General features: G+C 48.6%; 1 protein-coding gene across 7 annotated transcripts in view; it reads right to left on the bottom strand.

Moving 5' to 3' along the window:
• The window catches only part of AMHR2 (anti-Mullerian hormone receptor type 2), a 1,194,741-nt gene that overhangs the window by 494,111 nt on the left and 677,404 nt on the right, over nt 1-23,226 (bottom strand). For all 7 annotated transcript variants that reach the window (XM_078687697.1, XM_078687663.1, XM_078687707.1 and 4 more), the window contains one exon: nt 23,072-23,219. In XM_078687697.1, coding sequence (XP_078543823.1) covers nt 23,072-23,219 — 148 coding nt within the window. The remainder of the gene's footprint in view (nt 1-23,071; nt 23,220-23,226) is intronic.

Genomic DNA, 23,226 nt, shown 5'->3' with positions numbered 1-23,226 from the left:
TAAATGTCTTGATTACTACGCAGATTGGTAGTGGTATTCTACTATAAATATGTACTAGCAGTCATTGGTGTGTTCAAGTGCTTACAGCGTTAGCTTTAATACATTGTTTTTTGGGTGGAGTTATATATGTGTGCCACGAAATTCCATTTGCTTTTAGCAAGGCGAGGCCGTCCTGATAGCAACATAGTACCTGGAGGTATTACTAGAGTGTCTCTAGGGTCAGATGCAATTGCTTGTAATGTTATTCATGAATCTCAGGGGTTGTACCTTCAACTTAGAAATGAGTATATTGACTATAGTTTCTCTAATTAGTTGTGCATGTTTTTTGTATGAAAAACAACGTACAAAAGCTAGTTTATGAAGATAAGTCAATAAGTTGGTGTCAACTAACGTGCTGCAATAAAAATATATTTACAAAAAAAATGAAGATAAGTCAATATTGCAGCCTTTAATAAATGCCTTGCTAGTGTGAAGCTTTTGTAATGGCATATAATATAAATAGGTACCAGCAGTCATTGGTATGTTCAAGCAAATACCCCTTTAACGTGCATATAAGTCGCATATGTTGCCAACAAGATGTCTTGACTTTAAATAAATCCTGGGTATTTCGACCACACATTGTTGCTAGGTTTCCCCTAGGACCAGATGCAGTTGCTTGAAATATCATTCATGAAGCTCAAGGGGGTGAGGCTTCAACCTAAAACTGTGCATATTCAATATTGCTACTCCAATGATTTGTGTTGATTTCTATTGGATCAAGAAATATGCCAAAGCTGCCTAATGATAATTTGTCAATATTGCAACATTCAATGAATGTCTTTATTGGCATTTATTGTGATGGCACCCTAATATAAATAGGAATACTACTGCTTCTCTAATGATTTCTGCTTATTTTCTATAGGATAAATAAATAAATATGCCATATGATTAGGAGGATTATTTCAATACTTCAACTTTCAATCACAGTTTTGATTAATATGAAGGATGGTTGATGCCTCCCTAATATGAATAGGTACTAGTAGTCATTGGAATGTTCAAGACCCGAAATCTTTACATTTTTTGTACATGTGTGCTAGAAATGTATATTTGCTTTTAGTAAATTTGCCTTTCCATTGTACTATGTTGTGTTTTGCTATATTAAAATGTGTTTAGCAAACCAATGAATAAACAATACAAATAAAATCTAAAATCCAAATCCCATATCTGTAAAGCACAACTTATCACCCCTAAGGGTACCCAGGCACTGGGGCTGTCGGGGAGATTAAGTGAGCTATTGCCCAGAGTCACATGATGCTGAGCTGAGCTGCCGCTGGGGTTCGAACTGCGAGCCCCGCGCTCCAGAGTCAGCCACTCTGGCTGCTGCGCTACACCTCTCCCTACAAGGAATGATACTTTTTAACTCAAATACATAGATGCATTTTTTTCTATTAATCCTTTTAGAAAACTTGAGTTTGATTTGTTGTTACTAATTATTTTAGAAAGCTTGAGTTTGGCAAGTCCTTGCAAGTTGCACAGTTTGAAGTTTTTCAAAAAGCTGATATACTTCTAAGGGTACTCGATTCCGCCTCAAGTCAGATCTAACTGCTTCATGGTTTAAAAAGGTGTAGTACCTCAAGTGGTAACTAGGTGACCCTAGAGTTTGATCTAACAGCTCATGTCTCACACATTTCTAGTACTATAAATTGCAACCAGGTGTTCATCAAGTGCCCGATTCACATGCTTGAAATGTCATTCATAAAGGTTAGGGAGTGCAGCTTCAACTAATGTCTTGATTAATATGCAAGATTTCAAACAGCACCCTATTATAAATAGGTACTAGACGTCACTGGTATGTTCAAGTGCTTTATGTCTAAATCTTAACAATTTTTATTTTTTTAAATGGTAGAGTTACATATTAGTGAGGACATTTAAAGTAGCATGACTTTCCCATTCACAGGTAAAAGGTCATAGAAGATAGTCTGTACACGTATTGTCAAGTTTATCTCCTATGACTTATGAGTTAGTGTTTTTTGCGAAAGGTGATGGTTTACTGTATCTGAACCAAACCCAAATCCCATTAAAAAATGTGTGCCAGTAAACTACATTTGCCCCTTCAGAGGAGCACCGCAGAAATACCTAAAAAATAATGCACAAGTACAGCGCAACTTTAAAAACAAAACAAAAAGAAACATTGCCTGAACTACTACTGTGTTTACTAGGTACTAGCACAGTACTCCGTAACCTTATTTGAAAATATGGTAATAGGTAGAGAACTAGAATAAAACCTACTACTTAGCTATATTTAAGGCCCTAGCTCAGATCACAACCAAGTTTAATAAAACCAATATGGCTGCCTTTTCATTTTCTAAAAGCAGCCACTACCGAATTAGAAACTGGCTTGTCATCCCCATGTACCACAATATACCAAAAAATGACTGCTGTATACAGCGGCCCAAAATGTAACTAAGGCCTAAATGAAGTTTTGTATTACAGTAGCCTGGCATAACTCATGGAGTTGCCTGGGCAACACAATACTTAAGTCAGATTTACAAAGCATGCATGGCTCTGCGTTGACTGGTAAATCTGGAGAAACGCAAGGCAGAGCAATTTGCTGTTTTGCGTTATTCTGCACACTATAATCTACAATGCTGCTAAATTTCACATACATCCCTATGCCACTCCACTCAATGCCACTCCACTGTACACTACTCCACTATTTCTCTCTATGCCACTCCACGCCTCTTGAGTTAACGAGACTCTACTCTACTCCACTCCACTCTATGCTAATATACTGTACGCACCTCCACTCTACACCACTCCAGTCTAGGCCACTCCATTGTACTTCACTCCCCTGGAAGCTACTCGACTATGTGCTATTCCACTGCACACAACTCCACTGTACGCCACCCCACTGTACGCCACTGCATTCTACGGTATTCAATTGGATGTCACTCCATTGTAGGCTAACACGCTTTACCCCACTCCAGTCTACACCATTTTACTATACATCACTGCACTGTATGCTACTCCACTCTACGCCACTCTCGTCTAGGCTATCCCACTATATGCCAATCTACTATAGGCTACTCCACTCTATGCCTCTCCATACTATGCTAGTCCACTGGATGCTACTCCACTCTATGTTATTCCACTCTACCCTAGTCCACTGTATACCACTCAGCTGTGCATTATTCCACTCTACGCCACTCCACTGTACGCTATTACACTGTACACAACTGCAATTTGCACCACTCTACAGTATGGTATTCCACTCTAACTCCTACAGCGTATGCAACTCTATTCTACGCTATTCCATTGGACAACACTCCACAGTATGCTATTTCACTATACACTATTATACTCTACACCACTGCACTGTACGCCACCCCAGTCTACACCACTCTACTGTATGCTATTACACTATTAGACTCTACACCACTGCACTGTACACCACTTCAGTCTACACTACTTCATTGTAGCCACTCCACTATAAGCTATTCCACTCTACGCCATTCCACACTATTCCACCGTATGCAACTCCACTTTACGCCTCTTCAGTGTATTCTCCTCCACTCTACAAACCTCTTCTACACTCTATGCCACTCAACTAGGCGCTACTCCACTCTATCCCCACACACTCCACTGCCCAAATTTGTACTCAACTCTATGCCTGTGCACTCTATTGTACAACACTCTACACTGCAATAGTTTCCAACACTGTACGACACAGTACTCTACTGCATGAGCCCACACTCCAATTTATAAGTTAAGTCAACTCTACGCTACGTCGCTTCAATGTACGTCACCCATGCTAATCCCCTATACCCTACACCACTCTACTGTAAACCACTGCACTGCACGCTATTCCACTCTTTGCTACTCCATTCTACTCGACTCCAATGTACAGTATTCCACTGTACGCTATTCCACTGTACAGTAATCTACTCTATGGCACTACAGTTTATTCAGCTCCACTGTTCGACACTCTGCTCCACTTTATATACCTCCACTTTGTAAAAGTCTACTACAATTTATGGCACACTGTCCAACTCAATAGTCCACTCTATGCCCGTACACTCCATTTTACAACACTCTATTTCCCTGTACAACACTTTTCTATACTCTATGACACAGCACTCCAATTGACTGTATGGGACTCAACTCCAAATTATAACAGTATACTCAATTCTACGCTAGCCCACTCCATGGCACTCTACTCTACAACACTGTAATACACTCTATTATACTTTACTCAAGATTATGTATCATCATTCCACTCAACTCTACACCACTGTACAAGACTACCTCACTCTACGCTACTGTACAACAATCCACTGTAAGCAGCTTCACTGTTTGACACACAACTGTACTCTATGCAACACCACTCTACAATGCTCTACTGCACTGTATATCACTCTCAAAAACTTTACCCCACTCTATACACCTACACTCTACTGTACAAAATTGTACTATAATGTATGCCACTGTACAACACTCTATTCCACTCAATGCCACTCTAAGATACTCCAGTCCACTATACAACACTGTACACAACTCTTTGTATGCCACTGAACCCCACTTTACTACACTCTATGCTATGACACAGTACTCCACTTTACTCCGCTGTATGCCAATCCACTCTACCGCAATCTACAACACTGCTGTACTGTACACCACTGCACTCTACAATATTGTATGCCACTCTACTCTATAAACGCTTTCTAATACTGTACGACACACACCACTACACTCTCCTATATAACACAGTACTCCAATTTATGATACTTTACTTGATTGTATGCTACGCCACTCCATTCTACATCACTACACTCCACTATAGTTTACAACATGCCACTCCACGACACTGTACCATACTACACTCTACGGCCCACTGTCCGACACTTTACTCCACTGTATGCAACTCCACTCTACAACACTGTACTACACTCTATGACACTCTACTTGACTCTGTACGACACTTCACGTAACAACACTCCAAAGAATGACACTCCACGCTGCAATTTGAAACACATTTTTATTAAATGATAAAAACCATTAACATGCAATGAAAAAAACAAAAGTTAAGGATAATTTATAGTTCGAAATAGTTTATTCTTTCTATACAAACCTAACTTAAAATACACAAACATGATAAATTGTGAAGTTATAGTTATAACTTCAATTTATAATATATGAACCACCTTCAAATTACTATAAGTCGCACACCTCCAGACACAGTTTTGCCACTTCACTTGCCAGACTACATTAACTATAACTCACGCCTTCTCAATGCACTGGTTGTCCCCTTGCATACTACATCATTTATAGGATGTGAAATCATAGCATTCATAACAACACTTATCTCAAATGACAGAATTTGTCACAACGCAGAGCATGGTAGAGTGGCGAGCTATAGTTAGTGTTATTTTAGTGAGCTGAAATATGTGTATGAAGAGGCACTACTCATAATGTTTTGAAGGTGGTGGATAAATTGTAAATGAAAGTTATACTATAACTTTAGGATTTTCTAAAGTTTGTGTAGTTTAAGTTTGGTTTGTAGAGGGGAAAAAGTTTTCCTAAATATATCTAAGCTTTAAGCTTTGGTTTTTGCATTGGAAAAAAATTATGTCTGTGTGTGTCAAGAATGGTAACATGTGTGTGTGTGTGTGTGTATATACACAGTTTTACTATTAACTATTTTAGAAAACTCGAGTTTGGCGAGTCCTTGCTAGATGTCCCTCTTGAGTCTGACGTTTTTCAAAAAGCTGCAGTACTTCAGTTGGTTACTAGGTGTCCCTCTCAAGTCAGACCTGTTTCAAGGCATCACAAACCTGTAGCTCCTCAAGTTGTTACTAAGTGTCCCTTACATCACAACTAACTGCTTCAACTGGATTCACAGATTGTCCCCAGATTTGAAGATCTATGGAGGATCCTTGAATCCTCCTTGGATTCGAGAATCGGTAAAGCATCTATGAATCCCCCTCAAAAATACGGAAGTCTAGTCGTAGAGAAGAGATATCCCCCCCAAAAAAATAGTGAAGTTAAGGTTGTATTTGTTATAGCACGTAATGGACATTAAAATACATTAGAAATTCACTTAAACAATTATAGTTAAAGTATAGTTATAGTTACTAATTAAACCTGAAAAACCACTAAAAATTTGCAAATAATAATTAGGAGCATAATCCATAACTTGCACAACAGCCATGCAAACCATAAATTGCAAACCAAATGCAATTTCAAAAACAAATTTCTGTGGTTTTTCGAACACTGAACTACACTTCGGGAGCAAGACTTAGGAACAGATCACCCATTTCTTAAGCTCTTTTTATACATGTGAATGCAAGTAAACTTACAGATACTAGGGTTGAAGCTAAACAACTATGGCCTCTATCGCTGGATGCTGAAAACGTAGGGCCTGATTTATTTAATGGCGGGTGGGGTTAACTTCAACAATGAAACAGAGTATATTACTCTGTTGCCCTGATGGAGACCTCACCTGGCAAATTTAGAAATGAGGTTTTATCAACATGCCGGAGCCATCTGGCAGACACAATTTTTGTTTTATTTCCTAAAAAATAAACTCCTGATGCAGAACTTTCTTTTTGAAAACATAATAAAATACCCTCTGTGCGCAGGAGGTGGAGGCGTTTGGAGCAGTGTCCGGCTTGAAAATCAATGCGCAGAAATCACAACTTCTGAACCTTACACTCCCAGCCCCAGAGGTAGAGGAGTTGCAGAATCTCTTTCCATACCCTTGGGCTTCAAACGGAATATGCTACTTACCAGTATGCATCTGTTCTTGGCATGTAGGGCTGCTGATATTCACATCTTATGCATAGATCGCCGCCTGGTGTTGGGTCCGGATGATTGCACATTGTTGTCCTGGAAGAGTCTTCGAAGTATCACGAGATAGGTGGCTCCTCCCCTGGACTACAGTGTGCATGGGCATCCTCTCCATCCTCAGATTGTTTTTTGCCATTGTGGCAGGGATGGAGTATGATACAGTAAGTGATGTCCATGCTAGAGAGTAATTTTGAATGCTACAGCTGCTACAGGCACCGGGGAGGAGGGAGGGCGATGTGAATATCAGCAGCCCTACATGCCAAGAACAGATGCATACTGGTAAGTAGCATATTCCGTTCGAGGCATGTGGGCTGCTGAATTCACATCTTATGCATAGAATGTATAGCAGTCTCCTCTTAGCGGCGGTTGCCTGTGCCAGCTGCAGCAGTTTGAAAAAGAGTTTTGAGTACAGCCTGTCCTACAGCTGCTTGCTGTTTGGAGTGTACATCTACGCTGTAGTGTTTGGTAAAAGTGTGTATGGTAGTCCATGTGGCTGCTTTACATATGTCCTCTAGAGGAATGTTTCCTAGGAAAGCCATGGATGCCCCTAATTTGCGTGTGGAATGCGCTCTTGGGGGAACTGTTAATGTGCGTTTAGCTTTTTGATAACAGATTTGTATGCACTTAATAATCCATCGGGCTATACCTGATTTGGAAATGGGGTTGCCTTTGTGCTGAGGTGAAAAGGCAACAAGCAGTTGTTTAGTCTTTCTGAAAAGTTTTGTCCTATCTATATAGTACAGGAGAGCTCTTTTGACGTCAAGGGTATATAGAGCTCGTTCTGCCACTGAATCTGGGTTAGGGAAGAATACCGGCAGTTCAATAGCTTGGTTGATGTGAAACTGGGACACCACCTTTGGCATAAATTCTGGGTTAGTCCGCGGCACTACCCTATTAGCGTGAATTTGTATGAAGGGTTCCTGAATAGTTAGGGCTTGCAGCTCACTAACTCTTCTGAGTGATGTAATCGCAACTAGGAAAGCCACCTTCCACGTTAGGAATTGTATCTCACAGGAGTGTAGAGGTTCAAAGGGTGGTCCCATTAGTCTGGTAAGAACCACATTGAGGTTCCAGACAGGTGAAGGAGGGTGCCTTGGAGGAATGATTCGCTTGAGTCCCCCCAGGAAAGCTTTAATGGCAGGTACTCTGAAGAGGGAAAGGTGCTGCCTATTTTGAAGATAAGCTGCCACCGCAGCTAAATGTATACGAATGGAGCTGGAAGCCAGATTGCATTTGTGTAAATGTAGTAGGTTACATATGATGTTTGAGTAGATGCATTTAGCGGATTTATGTCATTATTTTTACAATAGATGACAAATTGCTTCCATTTCGCCGCATAGCATGCCCTGGTGGTAGGACTCCTTGCCTCTTTGATAATATTCATACAGTCGGGAGGCAAGTTGAGGTAACTAAACTCTATGACCGCAGGAGCCAGATCACAAGGTTCAACTGTTGCGGATCTGGGTGCTGAATGTCGCCATGGCTCTGCGTTAAAAGGCTGGGTGTTAATTGCAGCTTTGATGAGGAACCACGGAAAGTTCTAGGAACGTGGTGTACCATGGTTGCCTCGGCCATGTTGGAGCAACTAGGATTAGTGTCAGTGAGTGTTTTCGCAGTTTGCGTGCCACTAGTGGTATGAGCGGGGCTGGGGGAAAAGCGTACGCAAACCTGCCTGACCAGTTCATCCATATCGCATTGCCCTGAGATTGCAGATGTGGAAACCTGGCGGCGAAGCTTTGGCATTTTGCGTTTTCCTTTGTGGTCTATTTCTGGGTGACCCCACCGCTAGAAGTACGGCCGCAGCACTGAGGGATGTATCTCCCACTTGTGCATCTGGTGGCTGTGTCTGCTGAGCAGGTCTGCCATCTGGTTGTCCTTGCCTGGGAGGTGTTCCGCCATGAGGAAGATGTTCCTCTGAATGGCCCACTTCCACATGCTTTACGCTAGATGGGACAACTGTGGAGAGTGCGTCCCTCCCTGCTTCTGTATGTAGTACATGGCAGTCATGTTGTCCGTCCGGATTAACACGTCTTTGTTGCACAAATGTACCTTGAAAGCTTTGAGCGCCAGAAAGATTGCCATCAGTTCCAGCAGGTTGATGTGCATTAGCTTCTGCTGTCTCGTCCATAGTTCCCGTACTGTGTAATGGAGGACATGCGCTCCCCATCCCAGGAGAGATGCGTCCGTCGTCATCACTATTTGTGGTACAGGCTCTTGGAACGGTCGTCCCCTGCAAAGGTTTTGTGGGTTCCACCAATGCAGAGAGTTGTATGCGCGACCGGTTACCAACACTAGGTCCTTTAATTGTCCTTGAGCCTGGTTCCACTGCCGTGCTAAGCACTCCTGGAGCGGACGCATGTGTAGCCTCATGTGAGGGACTAAGAAAATGCAGGAGGCCATCATGCCTATCAACTGCATAAACACCCTTGCCGTAAGGGAGTGTTGTGGTCTGAATTTCTGAATGAGTAACTGAATGTTGTTGATTCTGGCTGAAGTTGGCTGCGCCTTTGCCGCCAGAGTGTCTATTGTGGCTCCCAGGTACTGCTGGACGTGGGCGGGCTAAAGATGAGACTTTGGATAGTTTAACGAGAATCTGGCGTCGACATGGCACCGACAGACTTTGCTTTGTTGTCGTGCTTTTTACTTTGCGTCGACTTCGGCGCTTGCGGTGGAGGTGCGCACTTTTTTATGGATTCGACGTGTTCCTTCGAGGCGACTTTGGCTGTCGGCTCGAGGGCTTTGACGAGCTGTCGTTTTTCGACTCGGTGCCTCGGTTCGAGGGCCCTTTGAGAGTCAAGTCCTTTGTTTGTGTCGCTGTCCGTCGACGCCGACCTCGTTGGTTCGACGTACTTGGCTTTAGTGATGGCTTATAGCGCACCAATTTTCGGATCGACGGCCTTTGCGGTTGACCTTTGCGGCTCGTCGACACTCGTTTTCGATGTCGATTCCGATGTGCTTGCACTCTTCGATCGATAGCTGACTTTAGCAGTTTCGGTTTCGTTTTGTCTTCGATACCTTTTGGTTTCGCTTTCAGTTGGGCGACCGACGGCTCTTGTGAAATATTCTTAGCCGGGCCGAGACGCGGGGCTATAGAATGCTTAATATGATCTTGGCTAAGGCCTTTCGGCGATGCCTCGACCGGAGCCTTGGAAAGTTGAAGAGTGTCTTTTTTAGGCCCAGTACCCACTGTTGGGCCTGGTTCATCACTGGAGTCGTCATCAACGGCTCCGATGGGGGACACGTCGTCCCTTACCTCTTCGATGTTTTCATCTTCAACGACGTGCTCCTCGTCGTCCTCATAGTAGTTGGAGCCATGCTCCGAACCTGGATCCGACGTCTGTTCAAGATCCTCAGTGTCGACGATCTCATCGTCGTCTTCATCGAAGATATTTACCGGGTCGGGCGCTGGCTTCGGCATTGTCTGTTGTGTTGCACGTCGGAGCCTAAGCGTCTTCTTGGACCGGAACCGAGCACAAGCTAGGCAGTTGTCCTCGTTGTGGTCGGGTGATAAGCACTTGTTGCACACCGGGTGGAGATCGATGTGCGGGTATTTTGAGTTACAAAGGGGGCATAGTTTGAACGGGCTCCGTTCCATCGACGATCGGGCCTTTGGTGTCGAAAAGGCCACGCGGCGCTCTTCGACGTCCTGCTTCGAAAGAAACTGGAACAAGAACTCAGCACCGAACGAAAAAACAATACCGACGAACCCGAAGGCCTTTTGGCCTTGAGGAAAAGTTTCCGAACTGGAGTTAAGAAAAGTACATCCGAACCCAATGGCGGAAAAAACAATCTGAGGATGGAGAGGATGCCCATGTGCACTGTAGTACAGGGGAGGAGCCACCTATCTTGTGATACTTCGAAGACTCTTCCAGGACAACAATGTGCAATCATCCGGACCCAACACTAGGCGGCGATCTATGCATAAGATGTGAATTCAGCAGCCCACATGCCTCGAACGGGGTCATTTACCTTGGCCTGCACATACACCTTACAGTGTGTCCAACGGCTGAGAGCAACTATGGCCGCCTGTTAGCAGATACACGTGCTGAGTTGGAAAAATGGAGAGACTATACACTGTCTTGGCTCAGGAGACTGGCGGCAGTAAACATGACACTCTTACCTATGATTCTTTATATGATGCAGACTCTGCCTTTTACTCCACCATTCCAGTTGCTTCCTAATTGCAACATCCACTGGATCATTACCTGTGGGCCGGGATAAGAGCACGCATAGCCAAGTCATGGACATACCCACCAATTTCCTGTGGAGGTCTTGGCCTCCCGAATCTTAAACACTACTATCATGCAGCTCAACTAAGGTATATGGTTGAGTGGAATAGACCCAAAACAGAGAAGCATTGGTGCTTCATTGATCAGGCCATCACAGGCTTCCACATATGGAAGATCCCATGGCTTCTCAAAGCATACCGCCCGCAGGCGGTTTATATCTCCCTGGTACTCCGTGCCATGATCAGCGTTTGGGACGCAGTGACATCTCCGAAGAAACTATCTACAAAACTCTCCACACTGACAACCATCTTGGGGAACCCAGATTTCCCACCAGCATTACACAGCTCGGCATACATGTCATGGCAGCACGCAAATTGTAAAAGAGTAGGCGATTTTTACGACCACTTAGGCATTATGTCATTTCGGCAAATACAGGAGGGCTATGGGCTGCCCACATTGGTGCAGTGGCAGTATGCTACGATCCGTCATTGGGTCACGCAACCAAAACTGAAACCACACGCCTGAAGACCGCTTTTCCCGTTTGAAAAGTGGCTTATCACTAGACACACTGATAAGAAACTACTATCGAACATTTATGCCTTCCTGAACGCACCGCAATTTCAAGTTAAAACAAAAGCGCAGGTAAGATGAGAGAAAGAATGTGGGAGGGAGTTCACACCCAAAAAATGGCTGGGCATACATAAACGAGCCAATAAGTCAGCATGCTCAGCTGTAGGCAAGGGGACACTGCTGCAGATGGTGCATTATTGGTACTACACGCCAGAGCATACAGCACACTGGAATAGGGGAAGCGACTCTAAATATTGGAGGGAGTGCGGGGACCCAGGTACGTTGATGCATTGCCTATGGCATTGTCCTAAAATACAGACGTAGGGAATCTTAAATGCTGTGGATGAAATGTTCGACACTGAACTCCCAAGGTTCCCGAGTTATATCCTCCAAGGTCTCCCTATTCCATTAACATACCCTCATGGCCAGGGCCGGCGCTAGGCATGGGCAGCATGGGCAGCTGCCCAGGGCCCCCGCCCAGCCAACCAACATGGGGCCTCGCACCTCTAAGGCCCCCCCTGCCTTGGGCCTCACACCTGTGATGTTGCGCTGCGAGGCCCAAGGCCTCACAATCATTTGTAGGTAGCTCTGGAAATAATAAGTGAAGTGGCCCACTTTCCTGGGCCTTGCCGCACTGTGCCATGACTGACAGGCACTGGGAAGGGGCGCCTCATTCCTGGGCCTCGCAGCTCTACACCATAAGTGCGATGCTCGGGGAACAAAGGGCCTCTCCCAGGCTAATCACGGCCTGTAATTGACGACCCGCAATGCTCACACAAAGGTGCTGCAGGACACCCACTGTCCTGCACTTGTAACCCTTTCAACTCTCTTTCAGCCTTTGATGAGCTGTGAAAGAGATGCTTGTGGGCGGAAGACAGGGACGCACAGCACAAGAGGTGTCAGGCACCAAGCAGCTTCAGTAGGGCCTTAAGCTACTGGGATACAAACAACCTTTTAAATGAATTAATGAAACCTAAAGTGTTCCCTGTAAGGTTATTTTAAAGTGCTGTCACAATTGTAAATCAAATTGTGCGGCAGAGTTCACTAGAGTTCACTAGATTATGTGGTAAAAACTAATTATGCAGTGTAATGCAGTACATTTTGTCATAGTATCACTTAATTATTTTCTCATTTTACACTTGGTAACACTGTCCATGCATAGGCTGCCCCTCATTAGTATCAGTTTAACACTCAAATATAGTAATAAGCAACAAATAGGTAACCTTTGAAATGGGCCTTTAATTGCATGGCAACATGTGTTGCTAGGTCTTACTAACTTTTGAACCGGTTGAGCAAGAAACCTTTTTTGGGTTAAAATCTGTAGATTATGTAGCAGATGTCGGATTATGTGGCAAATGCGGCGAATCCATAACTATGGGAAAACCACCATGGCCACCCAATTGCATAGTTTCAGTAGCCCTGGCTATACATTTACCACTGTATTGCATCTAGGTGAATATACCATGCGACTGGGCACTTCTCTCCCAGGTAATATTAAGGGCCTAATTATGACTTTGGCAATATTCCATTGGAGCGTCACACCAGCGCTCCGCGGTAGGACTACGAAAGCCGTCCTCACACCTCCTGCCATATTAAAACTGTAATCCTTGGCAGGCGAATGTGCTGCAGTAGCCCCACTGCGGTGCCTTTCTAAGACTCATAGGAGAGCCTTAGAAAGGCAACACTATGGGACCACCACAATACGTTCTTGCACGGGAAGGAATGCACCATGTTATGCATTCCTTCCTGTGCAGGAACTGGGTGTGCAAAAATACAGGGGGGTACATCATGTGCTCCCCTGCATGCACGCCCATGCACACAGGCACATGGGGACCTGTTAGGGTTCCATCTATTGTCTCACCACCACCCTCTTCATGGCAGTCTCATCACCATGTAAAATATGGTAGTGAGGCAACTCTTAATATGCATGGCTGTGCTGCAGCGGCACCACCAGCATATTGCAGCCTCTGAACGCTGCGCAACAGCTGCGGGATCACGGATCCCCAGCAGGTGCAGCTGTCTGGTGGCAGTCCAACCACCAAAGTCGTAATACAGAGGGTGGACCGCCATCGTGACTACGGCATTCCAAAGGACCGCCGTAGTCATAATCAAGCCCTTAGTCCAGGTTGTAATCCCACGCTTTTTAAGCAGTTTTTAAATCGAATCAAAATACTTCCAATCTTTTCAAAAAGGAAGCACCACAATAAGTTCAGAAAAGTGATTGCCCAAGAGCACACAATTTGTCCAAGTGGGAGGTGGTGCAAAAAATAAAATTATATTAACAAGAAGTAATTATGATTTAATTTTTTTAAGCGGTTATTTGAGCTAGGTCGGGGCGGGGCTGAGGTCACCAGAGCAGAGTGAGGAGTGGTTTACACTCCCTAAGTGCGCATGACTGTTTGCTGGCCCTTTTGGGCCGGCCAAATAGTCATGGGCACTTAGCATGTTCTCCACCTGGCTGTGTTGCACAGCCCAGTGGAGAACATGCCCAGGCTCCCAGACACTGCCTAACCGGCCATACAGGCCACTCTGAGCTATCACAAAGCTGCTCATGCAGTGTCGTGATTGGCTGGGAGAGTCCAAGATCCTGAGTGCTTCCGGTGCTGAGAGAAGAGGACGGAGGATTGACGTGCGGCGGCATCGGGGAAATTACGTTTATTTTACGTATTTTCCTCCCCCACCACCCCCGTTCCAAGGAAGCTACCACTGCATTTCCTATGATATCATTTTCTGTGATTGCACGCTGTATGCAAATGAAGGGGGCCTCACACATTTCCTTTCTGCCCGGGGCCCCAAAAGTCCTAGGACCGGCCCTGCTTGGATCCCCAAAAGGACGCGCGATTAAACTAGCCCTGTGGGCAGCAAAACAGGGATTGTTAGTTAGATGGGGTACGATTGTGGTGCCGCACCATACGAACTGGCTACACAAGTTATGGGAGCTACTGGGAATGGAAAAGTTCACGGCAGTGGCAGAGAATCAGCTACCATGCTTTGATAAGATTTGGGGTCCTTGATTTCGCTATCTTAGCAGGGAGTTTGGAGAGCTGACCAGCTCGGTCTACCTTAAGCTGCTACGCTTGATACCCGAAGAACCTAACGGTGTGACTCAGTCTGTGAGGGGTTCCGGCCCTGGGGACACTCTATAGCAGCATCAATGGATAGCTAGGCAGCGCGACATCCCATTACTAACTATCACATGGACGGCTTGCAGGCTCCTTCCTCCTCATAAGATCACCCATCTGCCCCCCCTCTTTTTTTTTTATTTTAAAGGATATGATGGTTTTTTTTTGTAGAAACAATTTTTATTGGCTGTCAAGTTCGAAAATAGTTCAGTACAATGGATAAAACGATGCAGTAATAACCGACATTCTAGGATTACAATGCATTTCTGACAAGATGCCTTTTATATATAACAATCCCCCAAACCGTTCCCTCCCCGTGTCCCACCCCCCTCATCAGTGTGCCGTTGTCCTCTCTCTCAAGCAGCTGTGAACCAACAGTGTGTCACCTCCCTGTTAAGAACAATAGTAAAAGGTAGGTAGTGCGTATCAATGGGGGATCCGATCTCTCAGAACCTCTGTCTTTACTTGTTGTTATTGTGTGCCTCGTTGGAAGTGGGGTACCCCTTAAGATAATATCCCTACGGTGTCGCTACTCCCTCATCTTCGTTCAGTTCACTCTCAGGCAACTGGAGCGCAATCACTATGGCCTCCCACGCTCTAGCCACCTCTAAGGCCTTGTCATTGTCTAGGTGCCTGGCCTGTTGCAGCCGCAACGCGCTCTCCGCCTTTGCCCATCGCACCAGGGTGGTCCTCCAACGCAAGTAGCTGGGTCCCTGGTTAGATTTCCAGTGCATGGTGATCTCTCGTTTGGCCAGTATCAAGCCCAAATCGTAAAACTTACAGGTAACGCGAGTACGGGGGGTGTGAGGGAACCATAACAATAAGCAAGCGCCCATATCCGCGGCTATCTGCCGGTCCGTGACAGCATTCAGGCAGGCCATCACCGCTTCCCAGTAACCAGTTAGCTCACCACAGGACCAAAACATGTGTGCGAAGTCCACTTCCGCTGTCCCGCATCTAGGACAGAGCGAAGATGCACCTTCAAAATATTGCGAGATCTTAACTGGCGTTAGGTACGCTCGGTGTAGAGTAAACAACTGGATCAACTGGAACCTGGCATTCCTAGTGCCCTTCCACGCCCGCCGTATTAGCTGCGGCCACGTCGACTCAGGGATCGGTCGCCCGATATCACCTTCCCACTTGGCTCTCAGCCCATCCATGGGCTGCAGGGCTTCAGTCGACAGCCTCCGGTAAAGGCAGGTGATGGCCTTGTAAGTACCAGCTGCCATGACCACATACTGACAGCACTCTGATGTCGGTGGTTCGGTGAGCCCTCTCTTCCAGTGTCTCCGAATACAGGCCACCAGCGAGGCGTGCAGCAGATAGTCACCTCTTGGGAGGTCGTAAGCGTCTCGCAACTCTTGGAATGTGAGCAGCGATCCGTCTTTGTAAAGATCACCGAGCATTTGCAAACCAAGCTCCTCCCAGGTCGCCAGCGCAGACCAGTCGCCTCCGTGCGGAAAGGCCGTGCACATCCCTAGCGGGATCTCAGGGGCATATGGGCGAGCGGTGCCGGAGCGCCTATGGCAACGAAGCCAACAGCTACGAATTGTACGTTCCTCCAGTGTGAGCTGGGCAAGGTCCAATTTCTGGCCTAGGATTATAAAGGACATGACATGTCTTGGGAATAGCCTGCCCACTACCCCCTCTGGACCCCGGAATTCTAAAGCCACTGCCTGGGTAAGCCACTGCAGCTGCGCCGCCAAGTAATACCCCTTGAAATCCGGGGCCGCAAGTCCCCCGTCTGCCCTGGGGCGCATCAACGTGCGCATCAACGTGGCCAGCGCTACGCGCCGTCTGCCCGACCCCCAGATGAACCCGGAGAGTAGGGAGCGGAGTCTGTTAAAAACCGACGCCGGGATCCAGATCGGCAGAGTGCGAAACAGATATAATAAACGGGGAAGTGCCACCATTTTCAGTAACGCCACTCGTCCCGCGACCGATAGCGGCAGTGTCCGCCAGAATCCCATGCAGCTTCGCAGATTCCGGATCGCTCTGTCGACGTTACCCTCCAGGAGGGCCAACGAGGAATGATAGATGTGCGTACCTAGATAAGGGAGGCAATGGTGTTCCCATCGCAGTTCGCCTTCCGGTTGGGAGTCATCCGTCCCTGGTGCCAGCGGGAAGAGGCAAGATTTCCCCCAGTTGACTCCCAGTCCTGAAAGGTGGCCAAAATCTGAGAGCAAGCGCTCGGCCCCACGCAGGGAATCGTCAGTGTCTGCTAAAAACAGCAAACAGTTGTCTGCATAGAGAGAGATGTAATGGGTGTCGCCTCTCAGTGGAAGGCCTTCATACGCTCGGCCCATACGGGCGTGAGCGGCCAGAGGCTCTATAGCGAGCGCGAATAGTAGAGGGGACAAGGAGCATCCCTGTCGAGTCCCCCGTCCAACCCTGTACGGGGCAGAGATGGTGGCACCCGTCTTGACCCGGGCAGTGGCCGCGGCATAAAGCAAGGCAGTCCACTTCACAAATCGTTAACCCAGTCCAAAGGCCCCCAGTACCCGGAGCAGGTATGGCCACTCAACGCTGTCAAATGCTTTCTCGATGTCAATCGAAAGGACGGCGGCACCCGGGAGGCCAGCAACATCGCCCCCCATGACCCGAAGCAGCTGACGCACACAGGTGGCGGTGGTGCGCTGGGGAATAAAGCCCACCTGGTCTGAGTGCACCAAAGCGCGCATGTGGGCCAGAAGCCGCATCGCGAGAACCTTGCTCAGAATCTTACAGTCCGTCGTGAGCATGGATAGTGGGCGGTAGGCCAAACGGGAGCCAGCATCACCGCCACGCTTCAGTAAGGGTACCACCAAAGCCTCGCGAGTAGTCGCAGGTAAGGCTCCGGCGTCCCAGGCCTCCCGGTAGACCGCCCGCAATCGCGGTACCAGCACATCCGCGTAGGCTGCGTAAAATTCAATCGGTAGCCCATCTGTGCCAGGGGTCTTGCGGCGAGCCATGTGTTTAATGGCCACACTGATCTCCCCTTCGGAGATATCCCCGCCGAAGCGGTCCACGTGCTCCGGGTCGAGCCGGGGAAGCCGCGCCGCTAATAGGAACTCATCTAGCTCCACAGGCGCACTTGGCATCTCGATCCTATAAAGGTGCGCATAATACGTCAAGAATTGATCGTTGCTCTCCGATTGAGTATAAACCATGCGTCCCTCCGGGGTAGTCAAAGCTACAATCGGAGTGCCTCGGGTCCCAGGATTGGCCAGCCAGGCCAGCAGCGAGCCCACCTTGTCTCGTTCAGCATGAGCTCTAACAAGAAACTCCTTATAGTCAAAGCAGCGCAGTTTCTCCATTGCTGACGCCACTTCCTCCCGCGCGGTCGAAACCGCTCCACACGCCTCAGGAGTCATGTGACTTCGTCGTTCCTCCTCGCGTAAGCGATCCTCGCTTTGCGCGACATCCTGCAGGAGGGTCTTACGGACTCCCGCGGTAGCCGAAATACAGACGCCGCGACTCACCGCCTTAAAGGCGTCCCACTCTAGCGCCCTACTTGAAGCTGTGCCCACATTAGCATCGAAATAGCCTTCCACCCCAGTGCGTACCTCAGCCTTAAATGCCGCATCCTCCAGTGCCAATGGGTTCAACCGCCACGTCGGGATAGCTTGGCGTTGCCGCGTCCATTGGACCACTACCAAGCAAGGGTTATGATCGGATATCGTTTTAGCCAGGTATTCGCTGTGGCGGACCAAGCACTGAGCGTCCGGCGAGCAGAGAATGCTGTCAAGGCGAACATGCAGAGCGTGTGGGGGGGAGTAAAAGGAAAAATCCCTCTCCGTAGGGTGTTGAGTTCGCCATGCATCAACCAGGCCCCAGCTACTTTGCCACTCTCCCCTACTCTTCGCTAGCCTGTGAGCTGCCGCCTGCGCCAGTGGTGGGTGAGTTCTATCTAATTCCACATCCAATACAGAGTTAAAATCCCCCCCTAGTAGGACTGTATTGGCTAGGACTGTCGCCAGTTTCCCGGGCAATCGCGCAAAAAAGGCAGGCTGTTCCACATTTGGGGCGTAGACGCTGCAGAGCATCACGTTCCTCCCATCCAGGCGGCCCTGTACAGCCACAAACCTCCCCTCAGGATCGACCACTGTCACCAAGGGTTGGAAGGGAACCCCTGCCCGCACGCAAATCAAAACTCCCCTTGCAAAGGCCGAGTATACAGTGTAAAACAGCTGTCCCCGCCACCTGCGCTGCAGAGCCCGCCCCTCTGTCTGGTCAATATGGGTTTCCTGCAGGAAGGCTACCTGAATCCCCCTACGAACAAGATAGGCATGCACCTTGTGACGATTCAGCATGGAATTCAGTCCCCGCACATTCCAGGTCACACACTTCAGCTCAGGTAAGGTCCCCATTCACAAAAGCAAGTACAGTTCTAAGTAAAGAAAACATCCTAGGCACACTGACAACACCCCAAAACCAGAACCCTAAGACCACCCAACAGTCCCGCATCCCACCCATCCCCAGAATAGGCCCCAAACTGTAGAAACCCATCCAAAAGTCAAAATCCCAAGAAAAACAGTCTCTGGTAACTACCAGAGTCTCACAATAGGTGTGAGTTAGGGGGGGTGGCCTGTCGCTATTTCCAACAGACCGCGAGCTACATATGCCTCCCGACCGGCCCTCCCCAGTGTGTCCTAGGTGCCCCACATCCCCACCCCTTCGATGGCAGGAGCCACAAAGTGTGCAAGGCAGCCGCCAAACAACAGTCCCCTGCCCGCCCCGGTTACATGTCTCCACCCCAAACACAGATCAGGAACACAGCAGCATATACAATACCACTTCGGGGGGGGGGCATTAAGATCATTCGTCTAGTAAGTCATCTGCAGTTCCAGGTGTGACATGGGGCGGCCCGGGGCCGCCACCGCCCGATTCCTCCGACGCCGCCTCCTCAGATCCCCCACGGGAGCCCGACTCCATCGCCGACGTCGATCCCACTGTCTTGGAAATGGTAGAGACCGCCCGGAGGGCCTCTTGGCGTTGCAGCTCAGTCTGTGAGACGGAGGGGGTCCGAGCATTCGGTGGTCGTCTCCTGGGCCTCCTGATCCGCCTAGGTCTTGGCGCTGCCCTCCGCGGCTCCCCAGATGTCAGATGAGCATCCGCACCGGTCCTGTATAATTCCAGCCAGTCCCATACCTCGTCAGGAGAATTGTAGAAGGAGGATTTACCTTCCATCATGATCCGCAGGCGGGCTGGGAACAAGAGAGAGTAACGGATACCCTCCTCCCGAAGAGCCTTCTTGACTGCCAGAAAGGTTGAGCGCTGCCTCTGAACCTCAAGAGAATAGTCCGGGTAGATGGAAACTTGGGCATTGTCCACTTTATAGGGCCCCAGTGCCCGCGCCTTTTGCAGAATAAGATCCCGGTCCCTGTAGTGCAACAAGCGCGCCACCACCGGCCGAGGAGGCCGACCCTCAGCTGGGGGCCGGGCCGGCACCCGGTGGGCGCGCTCCAAAGTGTAGAATGGCGTCAGACCCTCCGGGACAACCACGTCACGCAGCCAGGCCTCCAGATAGCCCAACATGTCCGACCCTTCAATTTTTTCAGGCAGGCCAACCACGCGTACATTATTGCGGCGGTTGCGTCCCTCTGCATCCTCCGCCCTCTGTTCCAGCAGGTGCCCCCGTTGTTGCAGCTCCCCCAGAGAAGCCTCAGATGCCTTGACCGTGGGTTCCAGTGCGTCCATCCGAATCTCGGCCTGCTTGACCCGGTCTGCTAGTTTGCCATGGTCCGCCCGCAGGAGCCCCAAACTCGTGGATACCTGACGGATGTCGTGGTGCAAGGCCTCTCTGGTGTCGGCGATGGCCTTCAAGATCTGCTCCAGCTGGTCTTGCGGTAGGCCCGTCGTCGATCCATGGGCCATTGTGGTGTCCTGACTGCTCGCCGTTCCCCCCGCATCGTCCGGGGGAGGCTTCAGGCGCTTCCCCATGGTGGCAGCCGGTCTCTGTTCTCCCCGACAGCAGGTGTTGGGCGTCTCCCCAATCAGATCCGCCGAGAGTTCACGCCGCGCTGGCGGGCCAGCACACCAGCCTGCAATCCCAAGGGACACTCCCCATGTTACGCACGTGTCGGCGCCGAGGGTCTCCAAGTCCAGCACCCCACTTCCAGCACCGGGCTGACGTGCCCTGCGGCCCAGGACAGATGCCGCGAGGAGGCCCCAAGGTTGAGCCGCCCCTCCGGCTCGAGGAGCAGGGCACCTGTAGGCGGCCGTCAGTGCGTCCTCCGTGGTGTGGTGGTGTCAGTGGTGGGCGGCCCCGGTCCCAGCCATGGGAAGGTCGAAGGTATGCACGCCAGGAGAGAGCCGCCCCCCGGGGTCAGGCCTCGCTATGGTCTTAGGCCCCCCGTCCGGGCCTCAGCTCCCCACGCCAGTAGCAACCGGTAGGGCACCACAAGATTAGGCCGCTTCGGGGGCCCACAGTGCTGACCCTTCAGGCCTCCCGCCGTCGGCAGGGCACTCCAGCTCCGCAGGACATATATCCAGTGCTAGCAAAGCACTCTCTGCGAGGCACTGCAGGATCGGGCCCGCCCCGATCCCGCGTCCAGCGCCCAGCAGGCCCCCGCAGCCACAGGAGACTTCCAGCCCTCTCACCTGCGGGCGCTTCCGCTCAAATCCCGCTGCTGCTCCACTTCAAGACGGCCCATCCACCGCCGCCGCTGACCGGCCGTGAATCCGCGGCTCCGACTCCCGTGGCGGCCGGCGGCCGGCCAGCCCCCACCGCAGGTCGGCCTCCTGCGTAATCGACGCCGGGGATGAAGCAGGGTGCGCAGGCCGCAAAAAGATGGCCGGCGCTGTCCGTGAGATCTCGGGTGCGGCGCGGCTCCACACCGCCGTCGGGTCGACCTCTCCGCCCCCGATCAGGCCTCACTGTCCGCGGGTGGGGATGCGGTCAAATCCAGGTCAGTAGGGTCATCAGGATAAGGGATAGCAGGATAATCGGGGAAGGCCGCCTCGGAGCTCAGAGCTCACGCATCCATTTTCTTCAGCGGCCAAGCCTTGCCCTCTTTAAAGGATATGATGTGTTCCCTTTGTGAAGGTGTATATAACTATTTTGTATAAAGGCATACTTCTAGCCTTACCGGCCTCTGGTTGTAGGTGAGAGTATTTGTGTATTATTTTCTTTCAAAGTTATCTTTTGGAGTATCTTCGTTGTTGAACTTTTGAAAATCAATAAAAAAGTCCTAAACAATAAAATACCCGCTGGCCATGGGAGTCATCATCCATGCTCAGGGGCATTTCTAGTATTTTACTGCTCCTTACCCATGGTTTGCCTAGCGGTGATGGGCAGTAAAAAAACGGCTATTTGTCCGCCCATCTAAATTAGGTGGGTGGACATATTGCCATGTTTGGCTACGGCGGAGATGATGTAGTCTCCACCATGGCCAAACTATGGTCTGCCTGTATTTAAATCGGGCGGGCAGACCATCACCTTGGCGGTACAGATACTCTATCGCCGTTGCAACGGAGTATCCTCACCACCAATATATAAATCAGCCCCTTAGTTGTAAAACAGTCACATCCATTGGGTCACACACTGTATTACACAGTCATGCTCGTACTGTCTTTTCAGTTCTAGTACCCGGGATGGAGACGGGAATCTGCATTAATCTGTGGTCATCACACTTAGACATGTTTTTCTTGTTTGCGTGAAATGATCTCTTTTTCTCAAGGCTGTTGTTTGATAACACTTGAAATGGTCATTTGAGAACGATATCCAGATTTTCAGGCTTCTACCGCTCCACACAGGACTATTATCTAGTGGATAAAACCTGGGCACACCTCAGAGAAACTCACAGGCATGTGCAGTATAAGCTTTTTACAATACCTTTATATAAATTGCATATCAGAGTAATTAAAAATTTTACTATACGCAAGCTTGACATTTACAATTAAGCTTGATATCTACACTAAATACAGCACGGTGGAAAGAAGGCTCCATTTAAAAGGTACCTTATCTTCCTTAATAAGCTGTTTCTACAATATATCGCTCTAGAAAGCTTTTCAGCATAACATATGTTTAAAGTTCTTTTCAAAAGTCCTCATTTATACCATTTGAAAACATGCTATTAGGGAGTTTCCACCCCCGCCTACTGCATATTCGCCAGGGGTCAGGTGTGCAGACTACAATAAGTGGATCAGTGAAGCATGAGGAGAAAAACACAATTGCAGATCTGTGCATATACTAGACAGTTTACCAGCAACATTTTAGCTTTCACATGTTTTGCGCTGCGGAGACCGAATACCTTGAAAGTTCGTAGAAATACCCATTGTACTAAACAATGCCAGTTGTACCCAAAAATAGCTTCTGAACTCAGCATATTGTCCCCTACTTACTTGGATAAAAGCTGTTGCATCTGCTAAATATCTCCCAGAAGATAAGACTCATAGAATAAACATCAGCCTGCTTCAGTGTCGCTTCCCAGCATTTCATATTTACGCAGCCCTCAAGGATCTCTGGCGACATGTACCTTAAGGTGCCAACCTGTAAC

The sequence above is a fragment of the Lissotriton helveticus genome, chromosome 1_1 (genome assembly GCF_964261635.1).
Source record: "Lissotriton helveticus chromosome 1_1, aLisHel1.1, whole genome shotgun sequence".
Taxonomy (NCBI): Eukaryota; Metazoa; Chordata; class Amphibia; order Caudata; family Salamandridae; genus Lissotriton; species Lissotriton helveticus.
The sequence above is the reverse complement of the archived record's forward strand: the minus strand, read 5'-3'. Positions and strand labels throughout refer to the sequence as shown.